General features: G+C 41.9%; 1 protein-coding gene across 11 annotated transcripts in view; it reads left to right on the top strand.

Moving 5' to 3' along the window:
- The window catches only part of wnk1b (WNK lysine deficient protein kinase 1b), a 101,301-nt gene that overhangs the window by 50,688 nt on the left and 38,032 nt on the right, over positions 1 to 12,581 (top strand). For all 11 annotated transcript variants that reach the window (XM_085436625.1, XM_085436616.1, XM_085436622.1 and 8 more), the window contains exons 3-5: positions 1,672 to 1,844; positions 6,429 to 6,649; positions 7,402 to 7,559. In XM_085436625.1, coding sequence (XP_085292751.1) covers positions 1,672 to 1,844; positions 6,429 to 6,649; positions 7,402 to 7,559 — 552 coding nt within the window. The remainder of the gene's footprint in view (positions 1 to 1,671; positions 1,845 to 6,428; positions 6,650 to 7,401; positions 7,560 to 12,581) is intronic.

Here is a 12,581-nt window from a genome sequence, read left to right as displayed (position 1 = left end):
GAGATGTCGTCACCTTATTTTATCGTCGTCAGGCAGCCGTGATTTTGTTTATTTTTGGGGAGCGATGTGCTGAATGTGTCAAATATGGTTAGACACAGAGCTGGTGAAGAGCGGTTCAAAACACATGCAGACAAAAGCAAATAATCACACAGATATTAAGCTTACCATTAGACATTCCCACTAAAATTGATAAACAAGCCTAGCACAATTTACTAAATAATATACTCCTTTAAATTGCAACAATTTAGTTTAGTTTTATTTTGTGAATATGGATTTGGCACTTTCTGTGGTGAGGTGAAAACCCTAGCAGTCAGACGATCCTCTATGAGCAATGATTTGGTGACAGTGGGGTGGAAGAACTCCCTTTTAACAGGAAGTGACCTCCAGGATGACAGGAAGAGCCCAAAGAAGACAATAACAACAAAAAGACAGCACAGAGTGATCGTTCACTTGTTTATTAGTAAACTACTTAGGATTTTCCTGACATATTTGTCAGTATACAAATGCACAAACGCGGGCATGCTTAAAGATTTTTACAGCAGGTCCCCTGCTAACATTGACTTTTGTGTTTTTATTGAGGTATCAGTGGTTGAGCTGGAATTCCTGTTAAAATGTGTGGAGGATGTTTCTGAGAAGCCAGTATTCCACAGGAGGGAGGAATGCAGACTGTGGCTTTTTTTTTTTCTCAGCTTGTTTTGGTCAACCTCCTACTGGGAGGCTGCTACCACTTCAGGTAAAGACAGCTGAAGCTTGGTGCAAGCGCTGGAGACTGCAATTCCCATTGAGAATAACAATGATGACGTAGGTGGTGGAAGCCGAGGATTTGATGTGTGTTCATTATCAAGAAGCCATTTACTGCAGCAGTTGAGTCCATTTTCACTTAGATAGCGATCGGGGGGGGTTAGCGTCTTATGATTTTCTGGTTCTGGGTTTTCAGACAATGAACTTCTTTTTAAATCATCCTCTAACCCTAACACTTTTATATTTCCCAATAAAATAGTCACCCGAGTAGCTTGTCAATTGGTTGAACACTGACTAATTTTGTAAATGTAGGACTGCTGGCAAAATTTCATGAACACATAAATGCAACACAGGTGTGAATATTAGCCTTTGGTTTGAAACAGAGTGCTTCACCAATAAATATCGCACAGCTCAGGTCAAAAGAAGATCGAGTGTGGAGCTGTTCGTCACTCTGTCTAATGGATTTTTGTGGAGTCTTTGAGTTAAGATGAAAGGACACTTCTCTTTTATCCCTGTCCTTTACTAGTGTAATGCAGAAAGGTTTTCGGATAGTATCAGGTTTCCCCCCGTTTCATCTGCACTTGTATTTCAGTACAGTATGTTCAGCTGCTGTTCATCAGTGTAAAAGATTATTGTTATCAGTTTCTCTGAGCTTATATGGAGTCATGTTTCATAGGAATTGTCATTCTCCTCCCCTCCCATTTTCGTTTCTGCGTAATCTCTTTGTTCTCTTCTGATTAGCTCTCCTCTCCAGCCCTCGAGCCTCTTCCTGACTTGATTTGATTGTAATTGCACATGCTGTAATAATGTTGTACTACTGACACAGCATTAATTTAGGAAAAACATTCCCTCCCTTCTGATTCACGTTGTAACGTTTCTCTCGGTTTTTGTGTACACGTGACCAAGTTTCCCTTTCTGTCCCGTTTGCAGGATCGTAAACTGTCCAAGTCCGAGCGTCAGCGGTTCAAAGAGGAGGCCGGCATGCTGAAGGGTCTCCAGCATCCTAACATTGTCCGCTTCTATGACTCCTGGGAGGGTCCCTGCAAAGGAAAGAAATGCATCGTTCTCGTCACTGAGCTCATGACATCTGGCACGCTAAAAACGTGAGTATATGAGGGATAGAATTTTAAGATTAAGAAGCTGTGCAGGAATCTTCTGAGAAGCCAAATATTAGGACACCAGACCCATGTGCATGAACTGAAAACTATAGCTGTGACTGAAAGGTGTGAACTGCGTGATGTTAACACCCACACTTACAGTAGAGTCCATTCTGACATTTTTCTCTTGAAGAGCACTGTCAGCACAGATGATGACTCACCTCCAGTCTTTCATTGAAATGTAAAACACACACGTGTCGTCCTCTTTGCTATTAAACTAATCTGCAGTCTTTCTCTCTTTTCATATGTTCAAATGGCCTTTCACAGTACTGTTAAAAGCACCTCACATCCTGATGTTTCAGTGCTGATTGCAGCTGTGAGTCAGCCAGCCTGCCTGTGTTAAGTACGGTATTTATGTCACTTACATCACCACAAAGGGTGAAATGACGCAGAATCATCAAAACTTTGATGCAGTTTTTGAGTTTTTATTTATTTCTCTTTTTGGACACCAAACAGTTGAATAAAACTGCTGTGGTCCCATTCGTGTCGCCGAAAATGGCTCGATCTTATCAGGGCAAAGGACACAACACATGTTGGGATCCTGTGAGGTTACACTCTCAGCCTGGGGGCCTCTGTGAGTCTGATTGGGATTTGAAAAGTTTGAGGGTGTGTCAACACTGTTATGTTCATCAACGTGTTTGAGGTAATTTTCAGCGTACATATGTGACAAACTGTACGTCGATGGCCTGCCAGCTCAACGGGCAGTTGTCAGTGTCTGCCTCTCAGACTGTCACCCCACATGCCGTGACTGAATGCAAGCCTCTTTGCCGATTAGAATAGATGTGCATCTGTGTTTGTCAATGCTATTGTTGAGCTCCTGACACAACAGAAGGCTAAACGTGGGGTGACACAGCCTGCGTCACACAGTACATCATGCGACACTGGCCCACCTGCCAGCTGCTGCTTCTGCTGCACATTCCTCTCATTCCCGACATCATTCAGGAGTGACACTGGTCATCGTCCACTTAGTTTAGGTTAAAGTGACAGAGAGGGAGACAGAAGACTACAGTGTGAGAGAGTTATGCGCAAATATTCTGATGAATAGACAAACTGATACTTAGACGTACAGTTTGAAAGCCGCTCGGTAGAGTGACAAACCTGTGAGCAAAGCACTAACAGCACTAACAAGAACCGTAGCGCCCTCCACTGGAGGACTACAAAAATTTCATACTTTTTTTTTAACAGAGAAGCTGCGCAGACACGCTCAGTCCTCTGCATACACCACAGAATAAACACACATTTAACAAATATAGTTTTCTATTTTCTAACTTTTTTTGGAACTTCCCACTACTTACTGAGTGAGAAAGGAAAAAAGAGAGAGAAGAAGAGCTGTATCCTTTTTCTTCTTTTTGAATTTTACATAAATATTCAGAAAAGACCTCAGTCAGAAAATCCAAAAAACTGCTTGGATCCAGAAGTGTGTGTGCCAAACAACTATAATATACTCCAAAGTAGTAACAAGTAACAAGCAGTGCATTGAACTCTTATAGATACATGATGCATACATGATATCAGGATTGCAATTCTGGTTACTTTAATTTTCCATTAATGTGTTTTTATGCACATATTGAAACAAAGACGCAACATCGTGTTTACCAGAAGACACTCCCATTTGAAAAACTGGAACCAGTGAGGGGAAAAAATACTTGCAAAAGAATAATTTTATATCAAAATTGTTGCTGATTAACTTTTTGTTGATCAACACAACAAGGTTTCTTTGTTTAAGACTATATGGAGCGGATGGATGTGCCCTTATGAAGAGGATCAAGGCATCCGAGGGGTTTGGCCATCATCCAGAAAAATACTCAGAAAGGAGAGGGACCGCTGCACGCTGAAGAGATGGAAAAAGAAAGGGAGATGATGGGAGGGTGGGGGCGATAGGGGAGGAAGATAGGATGGAAATACTTGCCACCATGGAGTGCCCTTTTCTGTGTGCATCTGTGTGTGTAAGAAATGTTTATAATGCTGTCATCTTTCTGTTTTGTAAAGGTTTATTTTCGGAAGAATACTTGTCTGTTCACAAATAATAAAAACTGTATTCACTGCTCATGAGAGCCGCACGTTCGTGTATCTACAAGTGCTAATTTGCGTGCTTGGAAACATAGCGTGGCTGAGTGAGCATGCAAGCTCGCTCGATGCTTTGTTGCAGCGTCACTCTGCATGCCACAGCATTTTCCCTGTCTTTCAACGCTGTTCTGACTTCAGAACGACAAAAGAAAGAAAGCAGAGGGGATGGGCGAGGAGGGGACTTAGGTAAGGGGGAAGAAGGGGATAAGGCGTGTGGCTTCTTAAGAGAGACATCAGAGGTAGCAGGAGAGATGCGGTATGATAGAGAGAACTTAAGTTATTCACATGCACATTTTAAGGTTTGTTCACTTTAATAGTCCCTAAAATTATTATTTATGCTCTGCACACTGAAAGCCATCTCCCTGTGAAAAACAAATTGAATTTACCCAGATTTTTAAGGCTTTTAATGACAAACCATAGAAAAGCGGTTAGAGGATTAAAATAAGAAGCATATAGAAGACTTTGATTGTTAAAAATCAGGGTAAAGACTTTACTATATAGCAGAATAGCTGAATTAAAGTTGTTTTTTAATAATTAGCCATCTATCTGTTCACCCATCTATCCGGTTCACAGGGGGGTGGAGTCTATCCCAGCTGTCGCGAGACAGGATGCACCTTGGGAAGATTTAGTCAGTCTATTAAAGGGCTAACATAGGAGAGACAGACAAAGATTCACACTCATATTCACACCTACAGCCAATTTATAAGCACATATGTAACCAGCATGTCTTTGGACTGTGGGAGGAAGCTGGGGAACCTGAAGGGAATCCACACAAGCACAGGGAGAACATGCAAACTCCACAAAGAAAGGCCCCAGGCAGCCTCAGGAATGCATGCAGGATTTTAGAAAGAAGTATAGGATGCAAATATCCAGTGTTTTTCTCTGGGAAGAAGTTGAGTAGAGGTATAAAGTGGCACCAAACGAAAATGCTCAGTTAAGCCCAGCACTCAGTGAGTGTACTTTCCATTGCTCGTTAATGGATGCTTTCTGCTCCGTCAAAGATACTGGGTCACAGCTAAAAGTTGTTGAGCCTCTGTGGCTGTAACACAGCAATCTGGATGTGGCTTAAGCACACCGCTCTATTATGCTGTAATGCTCACACGGTGTTATGTGAGAATTACTTGTCAGTTAGGACAGAGTTGCAGATGCTGAATTATTAGAGCAGCCAGTGACACCGTGGAGCTGACGGTAATGCTGGAGTCAGACTTATTGATGTCGCTCTGCATCGGGTCAGCTGTCTGGAAGCGGAGCTGGAAGAGGGCATTGCTGGCTGAGACAGAAACATTGTTTGCAGAGTCAGTCTATAGTTCAGTCAGCTGCCTGCTATTCACCAGATCCATGGGGACATTTCTGAGCTAAGCTTGGATATTGAATTAAATACACTAATTAGATCAAAGCCACGATTACTTAGCTCCTCTGCCTGCTTTAAGGCTGTGAAATTAGCACACCATGAAGAAGACTCACGGGGCGGTTGATCTCAGGAGTACGCCCTACCTACTGTGCTCATTGGTCACATTTGGCACAATACCAAGAAGAGGAAGACGCACATTTCTCTGTAGAGTTGAATTGATTTTCAGTCAGCTAATCAAGACAGACAAATGTTTTCTGAGTGAGTTCTTAGAGCTCTTGGAAATAACAAGAACTGCCTCTGATTTAATCAAAAACAAAATCAATCAAGTGCAGTGCTTTGCTAAGAATAGGAGAAATGTTCAGTCTAGATTCACAGTACTTTGCTGTTTTGTTGTAACATTCCTGTGGAATTTCCTCTCATTTTCCTCGCACATTCCAAAGACTTACAAACCAGGTGGATCGACTCAATCACCCACAGGTGTGGATCTGAGTTGGCTCTATGATGGCCTGGCAACCTGTCAAAGGGTGTTTCCCTGCTTTCCGCACTGGGATGTGTTCCAAGTTTAGTGAAGAGAGAGAAAAAAGAACTGATGCAGAAGAAGATCTGGTTGAATTATAAGCAACGTAAGATACAATCCCGATTCATAGAAGCCGGTGCAGGCACATGTTGCATGTACGGGACAGTAGTCGAAACCTTTTGATTGCTGTGTATAGTTGCCTTCGGAGAAAACAAGTAAATAACAATCTGCTGAATAAAGACAGAGATTATCAGTGCTGGCTGCTCATTGACTCTACAGCTGCTTTCAGACATTTCTGTGCAGCACTACATGTTTCTGCTTTTTTACTCCCTTATTCGGTCCTTGCATAGCTGTGTCTTTCATAGTTTTTTATGCAGAGTAGAGCAGCTGCATTAAAAAAAGTGATTTTCTGTAGCTAGTGGTTTTACACAGTGTGATATTCTGAGAGGCCATATGCTGGCAGCTAGCGTGCCGGGACAAAGGCCACTTGAACAAGATACAAGAGCTGAATCTCCTCCTGTGTGCATAATCGTGACCACTTTCTTTTGCTTTGCAAAACACACAGTTTCTTATGTGAGATTTCTTTGTCCTGCAGCTACCTGAAGCGATTCAAGGTGATGAAAATCAAAGTTCTGCGTTCATGGTGCAGACAGATCCTGAAAGGCCTTCACTTCCTGCACACCAGAGCGCCACCCATCATTCACAGAGACCTGAAATGCGACAACATCTTTATCACAGGGCCCACGGGCTCGGTGAAGATAGGGGACCTAGGGTTGGCCACGCTGAAGAGAGCCTCTTTTGCCAAGAGCGTCATAGGTAGGACGGTGCATACGCAGCATCTCAAATTCTCAGAAATGCTAAGACACAAAAATGTGGTTTGCGAAGGCTGCGAAACTGAAATAACTGGGATCTTTTATTTGAGCTCGCTGCGGCGATAATAACCACTTTACATGCATAAGCACATTATGTACACGCCCACTGTAGATAAATTTTACTACTTGAAAAATGTCTGGTTGTTAAAGCTAACCGCAGGCATGTGAAAAGTGATACGGCTTCCAAAGAAACTGTTAGTAAGTTGGGATTCAGTTGTCTGGAAATGTAACCGTTACAAACACATAAACCGAAAGTGCACCGCACTCGGACAATGTTTATGACACATACTTTGAGTCTGCAGTTTTCCCTCATAATAACCTGGGTACCTTTCAGTAGTTTTGTTGTACAGCTGACCACAGGTATTCAAGCTCTGCTCGCACCAAGTACGTAAATATACACTCTTCTCTGCACTTGAGACAAGAATGAGAAGCTCAGTAAATCTCACTGCTTCTTTGTAGCAATTAGGCAAACCTCAAGTATTCAGGCTTCACTTCCACAAACTGAGTCTGTGGCAGCACTAAGTGGATGCAGGTTTGAAATTTTAGCCCTTTTATTTCCAGCTGGAGTTTATTAGATTTCAATCTCTGATTTTATGTTTTATCATTTATACAGTATTTGTACATCATGGTGTGCAAGTTAGGTAGGAGTATGTCCTAGCATAACATACATGTTTTTCTCCACTTTCTAATCACCAGGTACACCAGAGTTTATGGCTCCAGAGATGTATGAGGAAAAGTATGATGAATCTGTAGACGTCTATGCTTTTGGGATGTGTATGCTGGAGATGGCTACCTCAGAGTACCCCTACTCCGAATGCCAAAACGCTGCCCAGATCTACAGACGAGTTACTAGTGTAAGTATGCATTCTCTGCTCAGTCTGTACCTGCAGGTGCATCAGCTGAGAGTGGTAGGAAACCAGTTGGTCCCATTTATGTTGTATCTAACCGTCTCGTTTGTTGTTTTTGCCTCTTGTCTCTATTTTCCGCTGTGAGCCACTCCTCCTCACCCTTGTTTACTGACTGTATTAACAAGTTTGGCATGAGCTGCAGAAGATCCAGTCATATGATTGTGTTTTTGCCCTGATTAGTCTTATGTTTTTGCTTATGCTCTCTCCCTCTCACACTACATTGCAGTTTGTCTTGCGAAGGGATAAAAGCGAACGGAAAGCACTTTTCCCAAACGCAAATCTGAAATCGATAGTCAGTCTATAGTTATTTTAGACGAATTGACACTTATTGAGAAGCTTTTATTCCACTTAGTGTAATGCAGTATAATTAATTCAACTGTCCCATAAACACTAACGCTGTGAGCCGAGCTGGGGAGAGTACAGTTCACCTCCATAAATGTCAGCAAAAGCAGTGAGAGTGACACACTGCGCTGAAATGAAACAGTGCATGAGAATAACGTATTTTTATCGCCCGCCTGAGGGAATAGGCCACACCCCCAGCGGGGAGGTAGTGGGAACACTGGTAGCACTCTGGGGCGTTTTTGAGGTTGCATTTAATCAATTATCAGGTTTAAACAAAGGTTCTGTGTTTACTCTTTACTCTTTACGAAAGAGATTTTTAGTTCAAAATACAATGAATGACAAAAAAGTGATTTCTTTAGTCGGGGGGGGAGGAGCCCTAGGCCTCAAGGTCCTGCAGGTTTTAGATGTGGCCTTGATCCAACACAGCTGAAGTTTTCCAGAGGCCTGATAATGAACTAATCATCTGATTCAGGTGACCCAGGGTGAGATCTAAAACCTGCAGGACACCGGCCCTTGAGGCCTCGAGTTCCCCGCCCCTGCTTTAGTCTAATAAAAGATTAATTTGGTTTTGAAATGACAAATTTAAGAAGAAGAAATATTTCCAGTAATGAAATTTTCTGCGTAATGAAAGTAATAACATGGATTTTATGTTGTCAGGTGAGTTTAGTTATTTGTTGAGTTATTGAAAATGTCTTCTGATTGCCACAAATTACATTTCAAAAAATGTACTGGCACAAACTCCTACTTTTTTCTTTTCTTCGTCTGGCATCATCCCATCCAGTCAGATTTTATAAGATTTCTCAGATTTGTTAATGTCCCTCCTTTTCTAAAATTTAGTTGACAGTTGGCTGGAGAGACAGACAATAAAGCAAATGCAGAGAGGACCAGATGCAGGCTGTTTTAAGCCTAGTGCTGCTGAGGTCATCACCCCAGCACACATACACACACAGACAGACAGATGAGCGCTGTCTCCCTCTTTTCGTCACTCGACTCAGCTCTCTGGATGCTGACAGTGATGCTTAATAGACGTGAGGAATATTCTTGAAATCTCTTCTCATTTTCAAGATCTGAATGCAGGACAGAGGGGCCGAGTTCAAAACAAAAGCCCCGTCTTTGTCGTGGCTCATAAGTCCAAAACATAAATCTAAAACTGAGGCCAAAATGCAAAGTGCCAAAAATCCACAACACATGGGGGAAACAATACAACAGGACAATGAACAAATGAAACACATTGCTAATTTATTCAAGGACACAGGGCGCACTGAGGGCTAATGAGAGGAAACAGGTGAAAGTAATTGAGCGTAACAAAACACAGGAGACAAAAGACTACCAAAATAAAATAGGTGACCTGCTACACCCAGATTTAAGATTCTGTCACACCTAAACTTGACACAGAAAGACACAAGAGGGATGTGGTAGAAGGATAACATAAAAATTTCCAGTGATGTTTACCAGAATGCTAATGTGTATAAACAGGAACTGAAAGAAAAAACCCAAATGGAATATTAAACAAACAAGAATCAGAGTCTTAAATTTAAAACCGTCGGTCCAGGACTCAGGAACATGACACTTTGTGTGTGTAATGATTCTTGAAAATGGAACATTTTTAATGCTGCTAAAGTATCAGTGCTAAACAAATAGGATGCTCAAACACTCTACAGTTATTTTGGAATTCCAGGCTAACGGTGCATGTCGTTGAATTAAAAGAAGTTTATCATTTGTTACGGATGAGTGCAGGATCCTCTCCAGCTTAAACAACTGCTGCTGTTACCTGAGGAGAGTCGAGCTTTAAAAATTAATAACTTAATAGCCACACTAGGAGCTGATTGGCTTTTATCTTAATAACCCATGTGTTAAAACTCTAATTAATGTGCATTTAGATTCAATTTAAATGTTCATTTCAGCTTCTTTTAGTATCCATCCATACAGTCCAGCCCATTCAAACTGAAGGGATTTGGATTAGGATTTCCTCCCTGTTTTTCTTCCTTCTTTCATCTTTCAGTCTTTGAATCTCTCGTTTTAATTTAAGAAGCTTCCTGGGCGGAATAAACTCAGACAGTATATTTCAGTCCACATGTCCGTCTGGCTCTCTGCCTCTCTTACCTTCCTGTTCTTTGATTGGTTTTTGTCTTTCTTCTCGGTCTCACAAAACCAAAATCGCATCATCAATTTGATCAAACTATTACATTATCGTAGTGATGCTTTGTTCTGCTTGTTTCCCGTGAACTGGACGTAACAGGCCAAATAGCTAACGTCAGTTGTTGTCACGCTCAACACAGTGGCAACGCCAGGGTGCCTCGGTCAGCTGCTTCCTTTCATTTCACTGCCAAATCCATGCAACCAGCTCTCCATCCTCCATTTCTCCCCCTGTAGACCCTGGTCATGAGTTAGTTAACCCCTGATATGTTTTAGCTGAAACAGACGGAGAGAAACTCAACTCACTACCTCTTGTAACCAGATGTTATTTCATTGTCTGCTGTCTGCAGCAAGCTGCTTCGGTAGCTCCAGTTGCTCCTCTGCCTTTGCATTTACTTCCCCTCCCAAACAAAAGATTCGAACACAGCCGGCTCTTCTTGCAGCCAGAGCTGTGTGCTGAGATGACCCTGTTGCTCGCATCCTCTCACTGACATCACATTGAGCCAAGAGCCTAAAACGGAATATTTAGAGCAGCCTCAGATGCTCCTCTCAACATTTCCCAAAAAGCATCTATCATGTTAACAGTAGCGTATATTATATAAGAAAAGACAAATAAGGATCACATTTCCACTTTTAAAAAGTTTGGCAGGAAATTCTGTTAATTGGTTCTTTTCTAGAAATTAAAAAAGGCTCTTTGTATGATTTGTGCGTCACTGGCAGGAAGATGTGTTGGGTATGCTTTATGGCTTAGCTTCTTATAGCTTGACAAATTGTGTTGTTAACATGCTTCGTTGTCCTTCTCATCCTGGAACATTCCTTGCCTCCAATCAGCCTTATTAAACTAAACTCTAGCTTTCTCTCCATCCCTCTCCCCTTCTTCTTCTTCTGTCAGGCTTAATAGCATTACGTCCCCCGTCAGTCCTAACTTTGTTTGGCCCTGGAATCTCAGAGTGTGTGTGTGTGTGTGTGTGTGCGTGTGCGTGTGCGTGTGCGTGCGTGCGTGCGTGCGTGCGTGATGGGGAGAAGGAGAGAGATAGGGTTGTTATGTAATGGTGAACTGGTGGGGTAGCAGGAGAGAAACATGCCAAGAAACAAAAGAAAGGAGGAAAGGAAGCTGGGAGAGCAGAAAGAAGTGGTCATTTGCTGGTTTGCGTGTCTGACAAGCAGCTGTTAGTCAAACAGAGTAGCCTAAAACTCTTTGTTTTTCCAAACGCATCAGTCAGTCACATTTCTTTGACTACTTTCTTGGTAAGTGATAAAAAAAAAGTTTTGTTCTTTCTCTCTGATCTTCTTCCTGCTGTTCTGAATGTGTTTTTCTTGCTTCTGTGCAGTTTGAGATTTGCTCGACTCTGATTGTTTTACCAGCCAGTTGCATATTTTTAATAACTGCTTTTCAGATGGGCACCTAGGAGATGCAAGACTGAACATGCAAGACTTTCTTGTCTGTGGTTGCTTCAGTCTGTTTTGTTTCTCTGTAGTATAAAATGGATTAGAACAAAAGTCCAGCTCATTAGGATGCTTTCTGCTATGCCGTGTGGCTTAAACTAGATGGGATTTCAGGCGTCCCTTGTTCCTGCTGCAGTTACTTCCAAGTGCTGAAAAATCTCTTACTCTGTAAAACCTGTGTCCTGTCACGCTAACATCTATTTTCCACTGTTTGTGTCTTGTGTATTTTTTTCTTTTAATCTTTTTTGAACTATATTCTTTTTTTCAAATAATTTGGGAGTCATTCCCAGTGTTTGCTAGGCCTTGGAGGGGGCTGCCCTTTGGGTTCCTGCTGATTTGTTCTGTTGATGTGCTCTTAATTGGCTCTGAAAGGCTCCACTTCATTATATATATCTGATGGGACAACTGGATTTATGTGGAATTTAACCCTGGGTCAAACTATTACTCAATCTCACAGTTCAGAACCTCTTGTCTGTCAGCTGTTTAAACCCTAACCCTCAATTGAGTATAAGTAGTGCAGGGCTGATAATGCAGTAATACTTTGATCATTCACCAAAATGCACAGAGACAACACAATAGCGCTTTCTCAGCCCAATTTAAACTATTCACATTGATCCGAACGCTTCCTTCAGTGTTCAGTTAAGTTGAGATCTGATGACTTTAAATGTCACAGCATAATTTTCTCCCCAAACCATTCAGTGGTGCCTCATTACCTTTGGATGGAGACATTAAAGACACCCCTCCCATCAGGATTGACATTTTTCATCATAAGCTAAAAACAACCGTGTGATTTGTAGTGACTGCTTACTTAATTGCTAAAGACGTGCAAGGGAAAGAAGTGGTTGGAGATGTGGCACAACCAAAATAATTGTGACCTTGTGTAATAAGCCTTTGAAATGATGAGCTTTGAAGACAGGGACCAGTTCTGGAACCACTCGCAGTCAGTCTGCAACCAGTCCGCTATCAGTTTGTGATTGAATGTGGTCAATTTTCAGTTACATGCAGCCTGTTTCTGATAATACTGCATTTATTTATCTGTTGAGC

Source organism: Copadichromis virginalis, linkage group LG17, assembly GCF_057382275.1.
Source record: "Copadichromis virginalis isolate Kocher_CV1m ecotype Utaka linkage group LG17, C_Virginalis_male_GT1.1, whole genome shotgun sequence".
In the NCBI taxonomy this organism is placed as follows: domain Eukaryota; kingdom Metazoa; phylum Chordata; class Actinopteri; order Cichliformes; family Cichlidae; genus Copadichromis; species Copadichromis virginalis.
The sequence above is the reverse complement of the archived record's forward strand: the minus strand, read 5'-3'. Positions and strand labels throughout refer to the sequence as shown.